Source organism: Panthera onca, chromosome D4 (genome assembly GCF_046562875.1).
Source record: "Panthera onca isolate mPanOnc1 chromosome D4, mPanOnc1 haplotype 2, whole genome shotgun sequence".
Classification (NCBI taxonomy): domain Eukaryota; kingdom Metazoa; phylum Chordata; class Mammalia; order Carnivora; family Felidae; genus Panthera; species Panthera onca.
The window spans coordinates 80,773,154-80,792,605 of NC_138351.1; the positions used below are offsets into that span (position 1 = coordinate 80,773,154).

The 19,452-nt window shown below is 43.2% G+C and overlaps 1 protein-coding gene across 1 annotated transcript in view; it reads right to left on the minus strand.

The window, feature by feature from the left end:
- LOC132662999 (complement C5) overlaps positions 1-19,452 on the minus strand; it is an 85,016-nt gene that overhangs the window by 14,317 nt on the left and 51,247 nt on the right. The window contains exons 24-33 of the mRNA XM_060608840.3: positions 18,689-18,901; positions 18,145-18,220; positions 14,650-14,809; positions 12,607-12,702; positions 11,159-11,330; positions 8,483-8,688; positions 7,040-7,192; positions 4,569-4,631; positions 2,697-2,778; positions 2,115-2,172 (exon numbers count right to left, since the gene is read on the minus strand). Of these exons, the coding sequence (XP_060464823.3) occupies positions 2,115-2,172; positions 2,697-2,778; positions 4,569-4,631; positions 7,040-7,192; positions 8,483-8,688; positions 11,159-11,330; positions 12,607-12,702; positions 14,650-14,809; positions 18,145-18,220; positions 18,689-18,901 (1,279 nt within the window). The remainder of the gene's footprint in view (positions 1-2,114; positions 2,173-2,696; positions 2,779-4,568; positions 4,632-7,039; positions 7,193-8,482; positions 8,689-11,158; positions 11,331-12,606; positions 12,703-14,649; positions 14,810-18,144; positions 18,221-18,688; positions 18,902-19,452) is intronic.

Genomic DNA, 19,452 nt, shown 5'->3' on the forward strand with positions numbered 1-19,452 from the left:
AAGAGCCTTTGTAGGTATTGCACAGCTGTGGAACATAAGAACTGGAAAACACCTGGGGATGAGATAGTTCGGTATCCTTGCCCTACAGAAGAGGCCCAGAGAAGTGAGCTGGTTTGCTACAGGTCACATGAGGACTTTGCAGCAGAGGCTACCCCCCAGGTGGCCTCCTCCACTATCAGAGAGCCCTCCTTTGCGCCCACTATAGGGTCCCACGCCGTGACTCTGGCTTTGCCCTGAACAAGTTTGCTCACCTCTCCCTGTGACAAGTATTGTGAATATAAAGACAACTCCCCCAGAAGAAATGGCAGTTAGGAGGAAGGGAAAGGGGAACCTTCTTCGCAGAAAGACATGAGGGAATGAGGAAGGATGTCTGAGAGGGAACAGAGGGCAGAGACTGGACAGGGATGGAAGGAGATATCGTGAGCAGACTGGCCAGTGAGGGAATCCTGAAGAGAGAGAGATTGGGCAAGCATTGGCAATGGCTGGGAAGGAGGCAGTGGGAAGCAGTGTGCTGTTCCTTGAGGTCAGTGGGCTCAGGTTATACTGATTGGAGGAGGTGGCTCAGATCCTGGACTGGGTGTCAGGGTCTGCGGCTTGAGGCCCTGGCTTTGCCACCAACTCTGTGACAACTTGGCAGGTTACCTCACCTCTTTGTGTCTCTGTCTCTTTATTTCTAAACTTTTTTTTAAGTTGATTTATTTATTTGGAGAGAAAGAGAGAGAGCATGAGCAGGGGAGGGGCAGAGAGAGAGAGAGAGAGAGAGAGAGAGAGAATCCCAAGCAGGCCCAGCACTGTCAGTGCAGAGCCTGATGCAGGGCTCAAACTCACAAACTGTGAGATCATGACCTGAGTCGAAACCAAGACTCGGAGGCTGAACGGACAGAGCCACCCAGGCGCCCGTCTTTATTTCTAAAATAAGGGATTACAATATCATCCCTAAAATCCTTTTCATCTCAAATCTATGACACAACGCGATGGAATTTCTGAGTTATCCATACTGAGTGCTTTGACATCACATGTGATGATCAGTAAAATCAGCAGAGTACCAACCACAGAAATCAGCTATTGAGAATATGAAGAATAAGGAAACAGAGCCCAACAGGAAGTGCTGAGGGGTAATGAAAGGAAGAAGGCAGAAGCCTGCGCTCGAACATGGCTTTGCCACTGACTGATTCACTCTATGTGAGCACTAAGATACGTACACATAGAATAATGGCCCCTGAAGACGTCCACGTCCTAATTCCCTGAACCTGTGAATACGTTACCTTATGCAGCAAAAGGGACTTGCAGATGTGATTAATTTAAGGGTCTTGCAATCAAGAGATTATTCTGGATTATCTGGGGGGGAGGGGGGGTGCCCAGTGTAATCACTAGGGTCTTTATAAGGGAAAGAAGCAGGGGAGATGGTAGCCTCCAGCATCTGGAAGAGGCAAGGAAGTGGATTCTCCCCTAGAGCCTCTAGGAGGAAGGCAGCCCATTGATTTCAGGCAGGACTTCTGACCTCCAGAATTGTAAGAGAATAAATCTGGGCTTTGTAACCATTAAGTGTCTGGTAAATTGTTACCAAGGAGCAACAGGAAACTGATACAGTGGCCAGTTCGGGGCTCTGGAGTTAGCCTGCGGAGGGCTGGTGGCTCTCGACACTGGCTGCCATCAGGATAACCTCTGGGGGTGAGGCTAGAGTTTTGGATAGTTCGAAAAGCTCTCCAGCTGACTTCCATGTGCAGCCTGAGTTGAGAACCACTGGCTGATAATGGCTAGGGAATTTTCTGGGGGAATGGGATCTAAGTAAGAGAGTAGAAGCTGCTTACAAGAAAATCTTTTGCTTTTTCTTTTCCTCATCCTTCTATCTCCTCTCTACCTTTCTGGAAGACAGAAAAAATAGATATTATAGTGTTTGAATTAGAAGAAGGCCAAATGTGGGAGGGAAAACTATGAGCAAAAATGAAGCTGTTCTACAAAGTAGCTAAGAATACCCATTATGTTCTGCATTTTAACAAGCAAACAATTTTGCATCTTCCGGCCATCTTAAAACTCCAAAAGATGTAAAGAGATAATACCACGGCACAAGTGAGGCCCTGAGTCTGTGCTCCCCTCTGTGGAAACAGACTTACCTGGCACATGCTACTATGCGTTTGTAATCTGAGTCGCTGTAGCGTCTGTAGCTGGAAGCTGCGCATAAAAAAACAAGCAAACAAAAAATGAGAGTAAACCATTCTTAGCTGTTTTGTGCCCTGTCGCAACAGAATAATCAACGAAAAGGTCCCTGAACACATTTAAACATGATTTTTGACTTGGAAGCTGGCGCTGCTGGTGATTTTAATGGCAATTCATGGCTGCTGACAATACCAATAGCTGTAACAGTTCCCTGCTCTCAAAGAAGTTATGATTTAAGGAAGGAGTTATTGAAGGTAACGTGTTTGCAGAAGGTTGGAGGGAGAAAGGGCCGATGCTTGGATTCACTGGTGGCCGGAAAGTTTCCTGTAGGAACAGGCCTTTGAGCCACAAATGGGAGCTATCAGGGCAGAGGAGAGCATGTACCCTGACCCCAGAGCCAAGGTTAGAGGGGTACTTCAGGGTGCAAGAGGGCTTGCTTTTGGAGTGGAGGAGAGAACCAACCCACCAGGAGAGGGATGTGAAGGCCACAGGTAGAAAAAAAAAGGCACACAATTACAGCATGTATCGTTCTGTTTTACCTTCTATGTCTTGGGCTTCAATTTTCAAATGAAAGCTGCAGATTTCCTCAGAAGTACTGGTTTTCTGAACCACAGTTGTTACCTACGTTGGGACGTGTGAACAATAGTCTATTTAAAACAGGACAGGGCAGCCACTCTGGAAAACAGTGTAGAGGTTCCTCCAAAAATTAAAAAGAGAACTACCCTATGCCCCAGCAATTGCACTACTAGGAATTGATCCAAAGGATACAGGAGTGCTGATTCAAGGGGCATATGCACCCCAATGTTTATAGAAGCACTATCAACAATAGCCAAAGTACGGAAAGGGCCCAAATGTCTATCAACTGATAAAGAAGATGTGGTATGTATGTATATATATATATATATATATACACACACACACACACACACACACACACACAAATATATATAATGGAATACTACCTGGTGATGAAAAAGAATGAAATCTTGCCATTTGCAACAACATAGATGGAACTGGAGGATACTATGCTAAGTGAAATAAGTCAGAGAAAGACATATATCACATGACTTCACTCATATGTGGAATTTGAGAAACTTAACAGATGACCATGGGGGAAGGGAAGGAAAAATAAGATAAAAACAGAGAGGGAGGCAAACCATAAGAGAGACTCTTAAATACAGAGAACAAACTGAGGGTTGATGGCGATGGGCTAAACGGGTGATGGGCATTAAGGAGGACACTTGTGTCGTATGTAAGTGATGGATCACTGGGTTCTACTCCTGAAGCCAAGACTACACTGTATGTTAACTAACTTAAGAATAAAAAACAAAAAACAGGACAGCGGGGAAGGCATCATGGCTGTACTGTTGCTGCAGGTGAAATGCCCAAAGTATTGACTCCACAATCCAGTACAAATGGGGTGTAGCAAAGACTCATTTCCCAACAGCTGGACTTTCAGCGAACTCTATAATTTGAAACATACCTGAGAAGCCCAAGTAGGCAAAAAAAAAAAAAAAAAAAAATGACATCTAGGCAGGCAGAATCTTGCCAAATCCCATGTGGTCAAATCTGAGTACTTTACTGTATAGAAAAGTTCCTAAGCCTCTTGTCCTGGAACCTGTATACTCTAGTTTCATGCAAAACACTTCAAGGCCAGGAAGTATGGTTTTCTCCTAACCCCCATGCCACCATAGTAAATGACAAATTACAGGTGTGCAGGGAAGGACAGAGGCGCTGCCAGAAGTAGATATACTGAGAGCAACTACAAGTGACAGAGAAAATGCACAGTCTGTCTCCCCCACCAACCCAACCATGCAATCTCATAAAGTCTTAGACGGAATGGACATGCCAAAGATAAGAGTGTAACTGAAATCATCAGTAGAGTGTTAACTGATGCTTAGAATATGTAGTTCATCTTAGCCATTCGGCAGTCAGTCACACGTTTCTCTAAGCTGTTTGTGTATGTGCATGCAGTCTACAGTTAAAATAATAGAAACTTAAGTCCTTACATATATTCATCAATCTGCAATGATGCTGGAGAATTGCGATGTGACTATGTAACTAACCATAGAAAGCAGGGATATGTATGTGTGTATAATCACATACATGCATCATATGCACATACAACTACAGAACCGTAAAATTATATATATATGTATAATTATATATATATATAATTTCCACAAATACAAAGACTATATACGTACAAGGATTAACGTAGCCATCTGCAAAAAGAAATTGTGAGGACCGCTACTGAGACAGCTAAAAAGAACGAGTAAATGAATCCTACTTTAGTCCTGGTTGCCCAAGCCTAGATCTCTGTAACTTTGTGGCAAAGTCCCTAACTTTCTTTCATGTTACTTAGTACAAGCAGACATATGGTTGAAATCGGCTCTCAATGAAATACTTACGTGCACCGTAGCCACGCCATTGCTATACCCAGTACTGACGACGAGGTCATCATTGAGGGGCACCTGGAAAGGTGGATGAGAAACTGTGCTTTGTTTTCTTCTTCAATAGGGAGGGAGGACAGAACAATGAAAAGTAGCCTGACACCTGCCAGCTTCCTCTCTCTGGGCTTCTGTGAGATTCAATGGATAAGACAGTGGAGATCCTGTGCACACAGATGCTAGAAGTGCTGGAAATTCCTTTTCCCTTGTCCGTATGAATACCACGTCTTGAGCTCTCCTGAGCAAGCCCGCAAAACCAACACAGCAGAAGCCACTTTGGGTTATGTTTTCATTTATATATGGTTATGATAGAACTGGATCTTCATCTCCTTTTGCCAACGGAATAAATCCCTTTCAGTGCCTCAGGAGGAGGCTCATCTCCTCCACTTCCACTGGTCTTTTATTCAAACCCCGTTGCCCCATCCGGCACCTCACTTAAGCCTGCCAGATCCTTAGGTGCTGACACTCTTCTTCCGTCCTTGCAGGAGGAGAGCGAAGGTCAGGACTGGGTTAAGAAAGCCTCCCCTCCGGAGAAGCTCTGTTGTACAAATGCTCCCTGATGTGTGGAAGGCGTGGGAGAGGCCATCCTGAGCAAGAGGCCCAAAGAGTAGGTTTCTTGCTCGCTCCAAGGCTGCGGGCTGCCCGTTCCCTCACTTAGCACACTAGTGCAAAGGGGATTCGGTGTGCATGAAGAGTTGTCAGCCCTTCCTCTAGATTTTAGTAAATGTAGATAACAAGGCCAATTCTCTTGTTCTCCCTGATGGAAGATAGCAGCATTTACTGAAAAGCCAGTGCATCAAGATGCTGCATGAGGAATGGGTTCTATGAACTTGAGTGACAGATAGGTTTGGGAAATGAATACTGTTGCCCTGCCCCCATCCCCATGTCCCTCCATTGCCCATTCTTCCCCAGGGTCACCACAATTACTCACATACATATGAAGGGTGGGGTAGGAATCCTCTATGAACAAACTTGATTAACTTCATTTAAACTAGAGTGTCCCACACTAACTTGACCACCAAACCTTTGTTAGGTAATGCATTTCAGGAAATGCTGGCATAGAGATATTCCAGACTAGATACTCATAGCCTGAGTTTTATACAAAGACAGCGTCATGGGCTGAGTTTTAGTTATTTAAAAATGGCAAGAGGCCCTTACAGCATTAGCCCTGTAGAGAAGAATTGACTGCGGTTACATCTCTGGTGGGCCTACCTTGCCGCTCAGGTCAAGAGCTCCTCATGAGATCTTACACCATTGGCTTGGAATGTGAACCTCTGGTGAAGTCTACACGCTCCCAGAGAAAGGAGACACATTGCCAACCCTGGGGGCCATAAGCACACGTGCCTGCAGAGGCCCAGGCACCAAGCAAGGGCACACAAAGAGCGCGCGCACACACACACACACACACACACACACACACACACACATATATCACGTGACTGCCAGAAACTGGGACCGGATGAAGAGTGCTTGCTGTGGCCAACACCCTGTTGCCTGATCGTCCGGTTTTTTAAGAGTTTGGAGGCAGATTTTTATTTGAGGTCTCTGGACTTTCAAGTGTTGGAATATTTCTATATCTCTGTCTATATATCCGTATCCATACCTATCTTTTTCTTTTATCTGTGGGCCAATTGTTTTTAATTTTCGCGTTCAATTTTATTTCTCATGCCTACTTACTTCTCCCAACCATGGATTTGTAGAGCATGTAGACAGTTAAAAACTATTTCCAGTCATCTGTGTATTTAAATATGACCTAAAAGAATCTGAAATGTGGTAATTAGAAAAATATATGTTAGCAGCCGTTTACTAGCAGCTACTCTTATCGACACAGAAACTAGTTCTTCCAACGTGTCCTTTACTTTGGGAAATTTTCACAGGCCATTGAGGTTTTCATAAAAAAAAAAAAATTCAGCAGGGGTACATGGGGTAAGCTGTCAGGGGACCCAAAGGCCAATCCCTCAGTTTGGCCATACTTTGTGTGTATGACGGGCCCACATGGAACCACGTGGATGTCCACACGTGTCTTCCCTCTCACTCTACCACTGCACCTTTGTGCATACTGTTCTCTCTGACTAGAATGTTTTCCCCCTTTTCTTCGCCTTGCTAACTCATCCTGATTCTCCCAGATTTAACCTGCGCATCTGGACGCACTTGACAAATTCCTACCTCTCACCTTGGGTCAGGAGGCCCTGCTCTGTCCTTCCATGTCCCTACCAAGGCTCTTATTTTTTTACTGTCTGTTAAAACAGCAGTCTCCCCGAGTACCCAGTTTCTTCATACACTTTGCTTTTGAATTCCCAGTGCCCTGGGACATAGCAGGTACTCAATGTATTTTTAAGTAGTAAATAGATACATTTGTAAAGTAAGAGGGGAACACATGACTTCAAAGGGCCCACCCACTTATAAAATTTTATAAAAAGTCCTTAATTTACCTCTATTGGCCTCCCAAGGAAATTCGTCTCTGTCATCTTATAACGGTGGAGGTCACCTTTATGCTTGTAAGAGACATTGATGTCCATGTTCAAGTGGAGTTGTTTTATCAGGAGTGAATATTCCGTCAGGCCCTCGATGGCATTAATCGTATCCTGTCAGCAATCAGCAAGGCACAAAAACAGGTTTAGCTCATTTATATCTTCCCTGTATTTACAAATCCGCTTTCTTATGAGAGAGTGAGGATGCACTGACCAGTGGGGAAACTCCAGCTGACTGAGTGAAATTGGTGAAGGGCTCCTAGGTGGAGGTCTCTCCCTCCCCAGTAGGGATGCTGCTGTTGGCAGGGAGAGGAAGGAGGTGTGGCCTCAGTTCCAGGCTCTCCAGGTGTCCTGGGTGCATGACCTCAGGCCAGTCACTCTTTGCAGAATGCCTTCTAATCATTGCATGACTGTCTCCTTTTTATCCTTAAGTCTCACCTTAGATAACTCTACAGTGAGGCCATAAATACGTTCTCCCTCTCTATTATTCCGTTTTCATTTTCTGCTTCTACCACTGTAATGTAAGATTTCTTGGCATCCATTACATTTAGTAGCTACTGAACAAGTATTTGTTGAAGGAATGAATGGGTGAACTTTATTTTTCTAGGTCTCCTCTTCCTCATGTGCAAGATTGGGAAATGTGACTGACTAGATCAGAGGCGTCAAACACGTGGCTACCCCGTCTGCCTGTGACATGGCATGATAATCAATGGGACACTCTTCCCTGCTAAGCCTACACTTGTCTCCAAGATGAAATTCATTTGCCTCCTCAGATTACATAATCACTAAAGTAACCTTAAAGGACCCCTCTAGCTCTAAATTTTATAAACACATAGAAACACATTCTACGATCATCCAAACATTCAAGGAACAGAGAAGATGCTAACGTTTGAGCTCATCTTTGAAACCAGAGCATATTATACAACTACATAATAACTACAAAACATACATACATAAATGAGTTTACACTGGTAGCTAGGCAAACCGTAACAGTCAGTATTTCTCTCACTTTTTACTCATTTTGGGGGGGAGGGAATCTCAGTACTTTGGTCCACACGGTGGCCTCTGTTCATTACATAGGATGTGATGGAATCACTGATAACCTTACTAGCCCTTCGTGATCATTAAGAATCATAGAGGAAGTACTGGATTTAGAGTCAGGAGATGTGAGTTTTGATTTTGGCTGTGCCACTAACTCCATGAATGAACCTCTTGGGGCTGACTTCCTCCGCTGTAGGAGAAGGGTGTCACTGCAGATAATCTCCAAGGGTCTTTTGACTCTAGTCATTTATTCAGATCTTGGCGGGAGGACGAAAGCATGGGCGACAGAATGAATGTGGCACATGTCATGCAGGAGGAGGGCAAATGTCTTCAGGAGGGTAAAACCAGACAGAGAAATGTTACCTGGGTTGAATAAAAGCCGCCTCCGTACCTCTGCTCTTCAGATAGCCATCTGATGATTGGGTTAACATAATTTATGTCTTTCAAGCTCAGACTGGTGAGTAAAGCGTAGGCAGTGGTTTCTACCACGTGTGCTGTACTGGGGTTAGGTGTGGATGTGCTTTCCTGTTGAAGATCGTCTTTCCAGAAGCGATAAATGACTGGATCGCCTGAACATCAGCAAATCACATTCATTAATGTGATTAAAAATGTGAATTTGAGGGGCGCCTGGGTGACTCAGTTAGTTAAGTGTCTGACTCTTGATTTTAGCTCAGGTCATGATCTCACAGTTTGTGAGACTGAGCCCCATGTCGGGCTCTGTGCTGACGGTGCGGAGCCTGCTTGGGATTCTTTCTCTCCCTCTCTCTCTGCCCCTCCCCTGCTCATGCTTGTGCTCTCTTCCTCTCTCTCCCTCTCTCAAAATAAATAAATTAATTAAAAAAATACATGTGAATTTGATATACTTCTAGCAGGTTTCTAGACATTTTTACTGGTAGTGGCCTTCTGATTTCTAGAAGTTTCTTACTCTTTTGTAAGAAGAACTTCTTCAAGGTGACCAGTACATAATAAGATCTCTTAATACAGTGCTCTTTGTCTTTACTCAAAAAGGTCATCATGCAAAGCCCGCATGTACTGGGGAGAAGCAGTACTGTAAAGGGAGAAGTGTAACCAACTGGTAACCAGTACACCCAGGTTCTAGTCTCTGCTCTACTAGGAAATGACCATGTCATTTTGGAAGAATTCTGTTTTATTCTGTGGGACTCATTTTCTAATACCTAAAGTGTACGTAGTACTTATTTCCTTGCAGTGAAACTCAGATGAGATACCAGATGTAACTTTTTATCAACCAGAGAGCACCATACACATAGAAAGCTTTATTGTGATTATTGACACAGTGAGATAAATTGGAGAACTTTTCTCCCTGACAGAAAAAAAATCTACAACCTAGAAATTGAGATCACACCCAAAATCTTAGTTCATTCTTTTTTAATCTCCTCAAGTTTAAAGCACTAAAGATAATTTCATATATGTAGCACTTTTCATAAATTAGGTTCTAAATTATATTTGTTATTGCTGTAGTAATTTAAACTGTCACTTTAAGTCCTTTTTTTGTGCAAATTATATTTTAAAAAACAGTGAGGCATATTTGGAAATTATTTTTGAAGATTAGTCAAAATTTTGATGTATCTGTTTACAATTCATAATTACATTATTTACATGACTTTGGGTAATGCTTCCCCTCCCTCTCAGAGACTCAGATTTGCTGTATTCAGAATAAAAGATTTGGTTTTTAAAGATATTTGCAGCTCAAACATTATTTGAATTATTAAGATCTCTTCTAGCTCTTCAATTCTATGATTTTATGATCCCTGTCTTACAAGACCCAAGACATTTCTTTTGTGTTATTTTAAAAGCACTGTACAAGTGGTTTCGAGGTGTATTCTATGATTCAGTCATTTTTAAACGATGACAGAAATAAAATCTTGTAAACAGTGACACACCTCGTGTTAGATTTATTAAGCTTTCAGGAAACCTCAGCCAGAAGAGGGCTCAGAAGTACCCAACCATATCCATGCTGGTACGGGCACACTGGCCAATGATCACTGCTACCCTCTTTCCATTTCTTTACTCTTGACCTATAGGAAGTGGTATCTTTATGTTTCAAAATGAAATACGTATATAGCCAACTCAGTACAATATAAGCCAGAGTAGAAAGTGCAATAAACTGGTAATCAGTACACCTCTGATAAAAAATCCTCCAATGTCTTCCCTTTTCACTCAAAGCAGAAGTTAAAGGTTTAGTGCTTCCACTGCCCCCCTCCCCCCCACCCATCCAGTACCTTGATGTGAATGAGACACAGGCACCCTTTGCTCTGGGCAGAAACAGACCCAAACTAGGATGCATGGCTAGGGGGGTGCCCGGGCTGGATTTCAGCCTCAGTTCACTGGCTTGGGTGGGGGCTGTCTACATTGCACAACTGTATACAGGGGTCTTGCAGAGCTCCTGTGATGACCTCCAAGGCTGTATATGACCTTCCTTGTCATTCATGGAGCTCCAGGCACCCTCCTGCCTCAGGCATTTGCACATGCGGCTTCTCCATCAGGAACATTCCTCAAGATATCCACCAGCTTGCTTCCTCACCTCCTTCAGGTCTCTACTCAAGTACCACCTGCTCAGTGAGGCTCAAGCCTGACCACTGTATCTAAAATTACAACCTACCCCTTCTCCTTGTCTCCTTTCCCTGCTTTATTTTGCTTCATATCAATCATCCAACCTATTCACTGTATGCACTATTTTACTTACCATGTTTGTCTGTCTCTCCATAACTAGAATGTAAGTTTCACAAGGACCTGGATTTTTTTTTTTTTTTTTTTTTTTTTTGTTGCTTTGTTTTGTTTTATTTTGGTCTGTTGCTTTATCCCCAGAACCTGGAACAGTATCTGGTACATAGGAGGTACTCAGTACATAAGCTGCGTGAATGAATAACAGCACTTAATATATCGTATTGTGACGGTTGGTTTCTCGAGGGCAGACACCGTGCCTTACTCAACTTTGCCTGCCCTAACCTCCTTCACAGAATTGGCACACTCTACATGCTTAAACGCTTGCTGAAAAAAATTGTGTGAAATAAGTCATACCTTTAACCAAAGCTTTCTTCTTCAGGGCTGAGACAATTGAACGAAATTGCGGGTGGGTTTTATCTCCCAGGGAAAGAGCGTAAGCAGCAATGGCCAGTGTAAAGGTGCTCTGGGCTGAGAGGGTATTTTCAAGCAGAAAGGTGTCAGCTTTAGTGATAGCCGTGTTGATTTTCTGGAACAAGAGCAGAGGGTACCTAAGTTTGTCAAGCCTCAACCTGTCAACTGATGGGAACCACCCCCGGGGGGGCACCATCCTGGGGCAGGCAAGGCGAAGGGTGGAAAGAAGACTGTCCTCATAGAAGTGGATGGTGTCTCACTGGAACAGATCCCTCTGGGAGAAGGAGCAGAGCCTAATCTCAGAAGGGGAAACATGCTCGTCCAAACCGGGTTAGGCTTTTTGCCCCTGGCAAAGGGCATCTCTGGAGACGTTTTCGCCTTTAGTTTCTGCTTCCCGCAGCACATGCAGCCCCTGGGAAGGAGAAGCCAGGCCTAGACTTTCACCACTCCCCCTTGGCAGAGCTGGGACAGACTCACATTTTCAAACAGAGTTTTACTAAAGAAAACCATAAATAGCAGGAAAAGAACCAAAAGCTACCAAAGTGCTTTTTGATCCTAAGAATTCCTGGGAACATCGTCTCTATTACTCGGTCCCGACTTAAGTGTGTGAGGAGAAAGCCGGAGTGATGTCGTGGTCAGCTCTCCTGGCTCCTCCCGTCCCAGCTCCCCTGCCCCTCCCTCACGCACCAGTGGGTGTCAACTTGTCCTCTAGGCCCCTGGGAACTTGTCCTTGTTGACTATTTTGCCTCGTTAAGTATAAATAACAATTCTCTTGGAAAAAACTACAAACATTATTTTGTTCTGTGGCTGAAACCCTATAACCCCCTTTGGGATTTTCCATGTCTGTTCTCTATGCTGGTTTGAAGGACATGTCTCATTCGCTTCCGATTTGTAAGCAGGCACGTTTGGCCTCAGTGTGGGATGGTCTCTCCCCCGATCAGGGAAGCTCCTGCTCCCTTGGAGTCTTTCACATTGATCCACGCAGGCGAATCCTCTCCTCTCTCCCCACAACTTCCTAGCAAATGAAATGGCACAGCCCAAAGAAGCAGACAGGCTATCGTGTGTTCTCAGAGGTTCCACAATACGAGATGCCTTGGGTGTAGGGTAACAGTCACATCCGCATCAGAACATTACCAGAGATGCAGGCAGGAGGCAGAGGAGACACTGCCATTTCCCCATGTCAGCCAAAAGTTACTGGTTCTGCTGTCAGCTCCACAGTTTGCTGGCCTGTGACACTGGACAACTGAATTCACCTTACCCAGGGTCTCTAATACCTATCATAATTCTGAAATCCTTTGACCCTGAAACTAAATTCATTTTCAAGGTGGCCCCTCCCACTAAATGGTTAGGAAACAGAGGATGGGTGTTGGAGAAAGGAAACTCTTACTTACCACCAGGGAGCATATATCAAAAGCCTTTCTAATTCCAATCACAGCAAAGGCTGTCAGATATAAGGTGTTCTCCCGGGCTTCGACAGGCAAGGTACCCTACAAGTAAGCAATGTTTTAAAAACAGAATGAAATGGCGTCCTCACAGTAAAATGACCTGGGTGTAATCTCCGTTTTGAGCCTAATCTCGCCCTCTCCCTTCATCATCAGTCCCGCAGGACTGCTTGCCATTTCTCAGCAAGATCTGGGTCTTTCTTACTTGCATATGTTCACGTGACTTTCTCCCCCTCATCTCCCCCCTCTGAAGCTCCGATTCATACCTCTTCACCACAAACTCTCCCCCTCCTTCAAGACTCCGTGAGGGACACCTGGGTGGCTTGGTTGCTTGAGTGACCGACTTGAGCTCAGGTCATGATCTTGCGATTCATGGGTTTGAGCCCAGCGTTGGGCTCTGTGCTGACAGCTCAGAGCCTGGAGCCTGCTTCGGATTCTGTGTCTCCCTCTCTGCCCCTCCCCTGCTCACACTCTCTTTCTCTCTCTCTCTCTCTCAAAAATAAATAAACATTAGAAAAATTTTAAAAACTATTTAAAAAAAAAAAAGACCCTGTGAAAATGCCACCTCCTCTCTGCAGCACTATCCAGCCTCTGTTCTCCCATGCTATTTCCTCTTAGGGCAGTAACATTCCAATGCGATGCTTATAAGACCTTCCAAAGTGCCCTCTATTTACCTCTCCAGCGTTATTTTATGCCACTCATCCCCTAGCTCTCTTAGCCCCAGTTATTTGAGTGAACCTCCCTCCCTCTCCACCTCAAAGTGCCAGGCACACTGTTTGCGTCAGATGGAACATTCTTCCTGCCTCCCTCCTACGTATTTCCCAGGGTCCTGGCCAAGTCATTTTCTTCAATTCCCCCACACCAGATTAGATCCCCTGCTTTCAGTGAAACTGTATTTCCCTTTTCTTAACATGCATCGCACACTTGAAATAACTTGCTCATGTCTGACTTCTCTGCTAGATCGTAAGCTTTATGGCCTCAGCGACCACATTAGTTTAGTTCACTGTTGTGTCTCTACCATGCAGCCCTTAGTTCCCATTCAGTAAGCGTTTCTCGTATGAATAAATGAACACACACAGTTATATGTAGATTAGTGTTGTGAGTATGTAGAGCCTACTTTCCTTACCAGTGTGTGAGCTTCTCTGTGGCGGGCCATCCTTCCCACACCTCCTCCCAGATTGTGCTCAAAATAGACCCTTGCCTGTATTAGGTGCTCAGTGAATGGTTGTCGAATAAATATGGATAGATGGATGGATGGATGGATAGGTGGGCATCTTAAGTAAAACACTGTTGTAGTATTTTACTCTTCAAATAGCACCTGCATGGTGTCAGTTGCCCTCCATTTCTTGTGGGAGTCCTAATCTGCTATTGGTGCAGCAGAGTACCATTATGAGCCCCATGTTAGCCAGGGAGGGATTGGGTTAGGGCAGGCAAAAAAATAAAATAAAATTTAAAAAAAGGCTGTTGAATCTTAAAGAAACATTCTAAGGAGCAGAAGATACTGTAATGACATTTTGGAGAGATACTATAATTGCTTTGTAATTCAAGTTTATAAGTAGATTCTAACCTTAAACAACACTTTGTTGCAGTTTAACAGACTGACCCCAATCTCTCTTACTAACAGGATGTAAATAGAGTCTCACCTTTCATGACAACACCTTGCAGCCTTGACCTGTAAGAGGGCTCTGAACTTCACATACAGGTTCTCTACCAAGGGTGTGGGGACATATTAGTACATTTTGCCTGTTCTGGGATCTCTAGCACTTACACCCCATGAGCCACCAATGCCTGTTACACAAGATGATGTCAAAGACATCACTCATGTGACCTATACTGAATTTTCTGAACTTTCATATTCTTTGCTTGTACGTGACAGGACTTTCTTAAAGGGTTACGTATGTTTTCTCTTCTTGAAACTCCTAAAATAGGATGAGAACAAAACTCAAACTTGTAAATTAAACTGTTGCTAATCTGTATACTTGGTTTCCTTACCTGTAATTTTATTGGTTGATAGCCCGAATTCTCCTTGAAAGATCCATTTTCTAGTTGACAATTCTCCACCAGCCACAATAAAGTATTACAAATTGAATTTTGGTTCTGTTCTATGTATTTATTTAATTGTCCAAGCACTCTTAAAGCAAAGGCTGTTAACCTTTAAGACAAAATCACATGATGAATATTTAGATGTTCAATCCCTATGGGCTCCCAATTTATAGTGTGTTTTAGTTAAAGCAATATTTATTCTTTAAAAGAAAATAATATTTTTAATCATACAGTTCTGAAGTAAGTTGTCACCATTGCACAGAGGAAGAGAAGATTTTAGGAAGATCTCCAAAAGCATTCAGTCAACAAATGTGAACAGCACATCTTTGGTGATTGCAGTATTGTTGACCAGCACACAAACTAAAAAGTGGTGCCTGATGATTAAAAACAAAATTACTCTAAAGTTAAAGACAATAGTGGTGAAGCAAATAGTTTTGAGTCAGGGCATGGACACATGTACTTGAGACACTGAGGAGCAAAATCCTAAAACTCTAGATTGTAAAATGGGTAAAGCGGTATAATCTAAAGTCTTGTCCAAAGCCTGAATTTTCCTCCCCAACATTCGTGGGAGTGTTTGCCTCGCTTCTCCTTGAGCCATGCCATTGATGCAGAACTCACCACCTCACAAGGAAGCTTGAACTGTCATGATTACTGAGGTGTTTGGTTTTTTTGTTTTGCTTTGTTTTTGCTTTTTGAAGCAATGTCAGTCTTTACTAAGATCTCTCAAAGAATACATAAGAGTATCTAATTCATAAGCCCACAACGCCTCTACTCCCTCCTCCCGCTCCCGTTCTCTCTCTCCGAGCTGCCAAGAGCTGCCCACTCTTCGGCCCCTCAGGTGCTTTTGAAAGTCAGCCCACTTGACTTTCACCTTCACTTAAGAAATTTATTTTCATTTTTCTTTCTACAAGGAATGATGCATTATTCTACGTACTTTTTTTGTATCTTCCTTATATTTCTCAAAAAAATATTTTGAAAGTATTCAGGTACTGACCATTTTCTTCTGTGTATATGTTTCTCTCAAGGAACTTGTAGAGTTGGGTCTGGGAAAGTACCCAAATATTTCTGTGTTTCTGGCTGAACTCAGGCTTGCCTAGAACTCTTGAGAGGTATTTACTGAGAGGTGTCTACTGAGAGGTTATTGTATCTTCTGGGGGGAAAGGGGGATTTTCTGTTCTCTAGGCATTTAGTCCCCAGCTGCTGCTGTGCTGGTTTCCAGTCTCACCAACACCAACCCCTTGCATCCTGGTTGGTATCCTCCAGTCGGCATGTTCCAGGGGTCTATGTGTCTTTTAAAATGTGCCACCCACACATGGTTAGACCCACTTCTAAGGTACAATCCATGGGACTTGATCACTGATTGGATATAGAACAAAAAGGAAAGGGAAGATTCAAACTTTAGTATAGAGTATTGCTGCCCACATATTAAGGAAACAAAAACAAAAGAATGAATTTGGCATAGATTATGTTTGAAGGGCTTTGATTCCCAGATCCCTAGAAATATGGATCTGGAGCTTAGGAAAAAAGTTAGGCCTTGAGACATTAATTAGGGAATCACCTGTGTAGAAATTATGGAAATCATGGGTTAGGATGAGATTGCACAATGAGAAACTACAGAAAATAAGAGGGTCAAGAATGAAATCCTGGGGACTGTCAGTAGTTAAAAGGGCATAATATAAAAGTCAGTTATTCCAGATTGTAAAGTTCTTTTTTTTTAATTTTTTAATGTTTATTTATTTTTGAGAGAGAGAGGACAGAGTGTGAGCAGGGGAGGGGCAGAGAGGGAAGGAGACACAGAATTGGAAGCAGGCTCCAGGCTCCAAGCTGTCAGCACAGAACCCATGAACCGTGAGATCATGACCTGAGCAAAAGTTGGACACTCGACAGACTGAGCCACCCAGGCGCCCCGTGGATTGTCAGATCCTTAAAAGTGTTTCACACAGTTGAATCTACAAGGCACCTGGAACACCATGTTTTCATTAAATATTTCGTCAGCACATGATAGCATTTTTTGAAAGCAGATTGCCTTGTAGCCTTTCAATTAATTCCAATGGTCTTTCCTTCAAATCATCAGAAATAAGGAGGTTATCATGCCTCACTGAATAAGCACTTCGTGAGCACCTGCTATGTGTCAGGTATGTACCAGGCACGAGGAACCCTTGGAACTGCCCGTGTGGAGAGTACATTCTAGCGGCAAGATAGACTACACGTGAGATAAGTAAGAATGTTAGTGACAAATTTTAAGGAGAAAAGGAAAGCTTGGGATGAAATGTTGGGATGAGAATGAGATTAGAACGATTAGCAGGGGCCTCGCTGAGAAGGTGACTTTTGGTAAAGACCTGAGGGAGGTAAGGGAACTAGGCACTGATGCCTGGGGAGGAGCATCTCGGACAGAGGGAACAGTCAGTGCAAAGGCCCTAAAGTGGAAGCATCCCTCTAGGTTCAAGGAACATCGAAGAGGCCAGTAGGGCTTGCGTGGAATAAAAGAGAGAAGTGAGGGATGCAGTTGGAGAGGTGAGGCGAGGCCAGACCAGGTAGGGTAGTTCACAGTAAGAAGTCTGGTTTTTACCCAGGGTAAGTTGGGAAGCTCCTGAACCGTTTCGAGTGACGTGACCTAACTTATGTTTTAACAGGGTCACTCCAGCAGCTGTGTTCAGCATAGACAAAGAAGGGCAAGGGCTGAAGACAAAAGACAAGGGGAGGTTAGTGCAATAACCCAGGTAAGAAATGATATATTACTTGGTCATCAAATAGAATGAAATCTTGCCATTTGCAACAACATGGATGGAACTAGAGTGTATCATGCTAAGCAAATTAAGTCAGTCAGAGAAGAGTAAATATTGTATGATTTCACTCATATGTGGAATTTAAGAAACACAACAGATGAACATAGGGGAAGGGAAGGAAAATTCAGATAAAAACAGAGAGGGAGGCAAACCATGAGAGACACTTGAATACAGAGAACAAACTGAGGGCTGTTGGAGGGGAGGTGGGTGAGGGGATGGGCATTAAGGAGGGCACTTGTTGGGATGAGCACTGGGGGTCGTACATAAGTGATGAATCACTAAATTCTACTCCTGAAACCATTATTACACTATATGTTAACTAACTTGGATTTAAATAAAGTTAGAAAAAGAAAGAAAGGAAGAAAGAAAGAAAGAAAGAAAGAAAGAAACAAACAAACAAACAAACAAACAAGAGTGGCTTGGACCAGGATGGTGTGATGGGGTTGGTGAGAAGCAGCCAACTTCAGGATATGTTTTGAAGGTACAGCCAAAAGTATTTGCTGGATCGGATGTGGCTTGTAAGAGAAAGAGGGCAATGAAAAATTACTAGACTTTTAGCCTGAGCAACTGGATGAATGGACTTTCCATTAAGACCGTTATTCTTTAGTTAGTTAGGCAACCATTTTATGAAAATGCAAATCAAAACCTTTATACTCACCAAGTGCTAGCACTGCCACCCTTCCACATGCTGTAAGAAGAGTCAGCATTTCTGTAGGACATGATGCTCACCATCCCTACGAGGCACCAGAGAAAGAACACAGTGCTTCACTGACCTCTATCTCTACTCACAGAGTGCTTTATTAGCTCCTGGGAATGGTAAACTTCCTTCGGTGCTGGGCAGCACGCATGTGCTCTGTGGCCAACGTTAAATTTCTCAAAAGAAGTATGTGAACTGCTTGAATTGGGAATTATCAAGTAGAACATTCTGAGCTCATTCAAGAAGTAAGGAAGTGCTCTGTAGAGTTTGGAAGGCAGATGTCTTGTCTCTCATCCAGGCATTTTGGTAAGTTAAGCCAAAATGCTACAGAAAATAGTGTTTATTTATGTAGTTGCATCTACCTCACGATTCTCTTTTTGTAGAAATGCTTTTACAATTATGTGTTTGTATAATTCATAAAATTATATATTGGTTTAATGGCACCATTGGTTTAAGAACCACAAGATCTTTAGGTATAATGTGTAAAATGGATTTTTTTTTTTACCTTCTTTTAATTTTTTCCTCAGGTTCTGGTTTTGAATAAGTGAATTAGTAGAAAAAATGTTCCAATTTTTTCCTGCTTCCAGGTAGTGAAAAACATAGAATACTGGGACAATGCTCATCAGTTCTGCTTCTGCATTCCCCTTGGGGAGGTGGGTAAGAATGTCAATGCCTTCCTGACTCAGAACTGTAGACATGACCTCTCCTATAAGCAGTCCTGTAATAGACAAACAAACAAAAACTCAAGGTAGATGAAATCAATTGCTATCAACTTCTGAGTAATGGTATATTTTAAACAGAGAGCAGACTTGGGGTGTCTGGGTGGCTCAGTAGGTTAAGCGTCCAACTTCGGCTCAGGTCATGATTTAATGATTCATGAATTTGAGCCCCATGTCGAGCTCTGTGCTGACAGTTCAGAGCCTGGAGCCTGCTTTAGGATCTGTGTCTCCCTCTCTCTTTCTCTCCGCCCCCCCCCCCCACTCTGTCTCTCTCTCTCTCAAAAATAAACACTAAAATTTAAAAAAAAAAATTTTTTTTAAATACAGAGAAGAGCAACTCTCTCTGTTCTTTCCTTTTTATCTAAGCAATTGAATTCCTTCTTAGCTGGGGAGAGACAAAATAGATCTGGTCAGGAATATGGATTTAAAAGAAACACCAAGGAGCACCTGGGTGGCTCAGGTGATTGAGCGTCCGACTCTTGATTTTGTCTCAGGTCATGATCCCAGGGTCATGGGATTGAGCCCCACCTGGGGCTCTGCACTGAACATA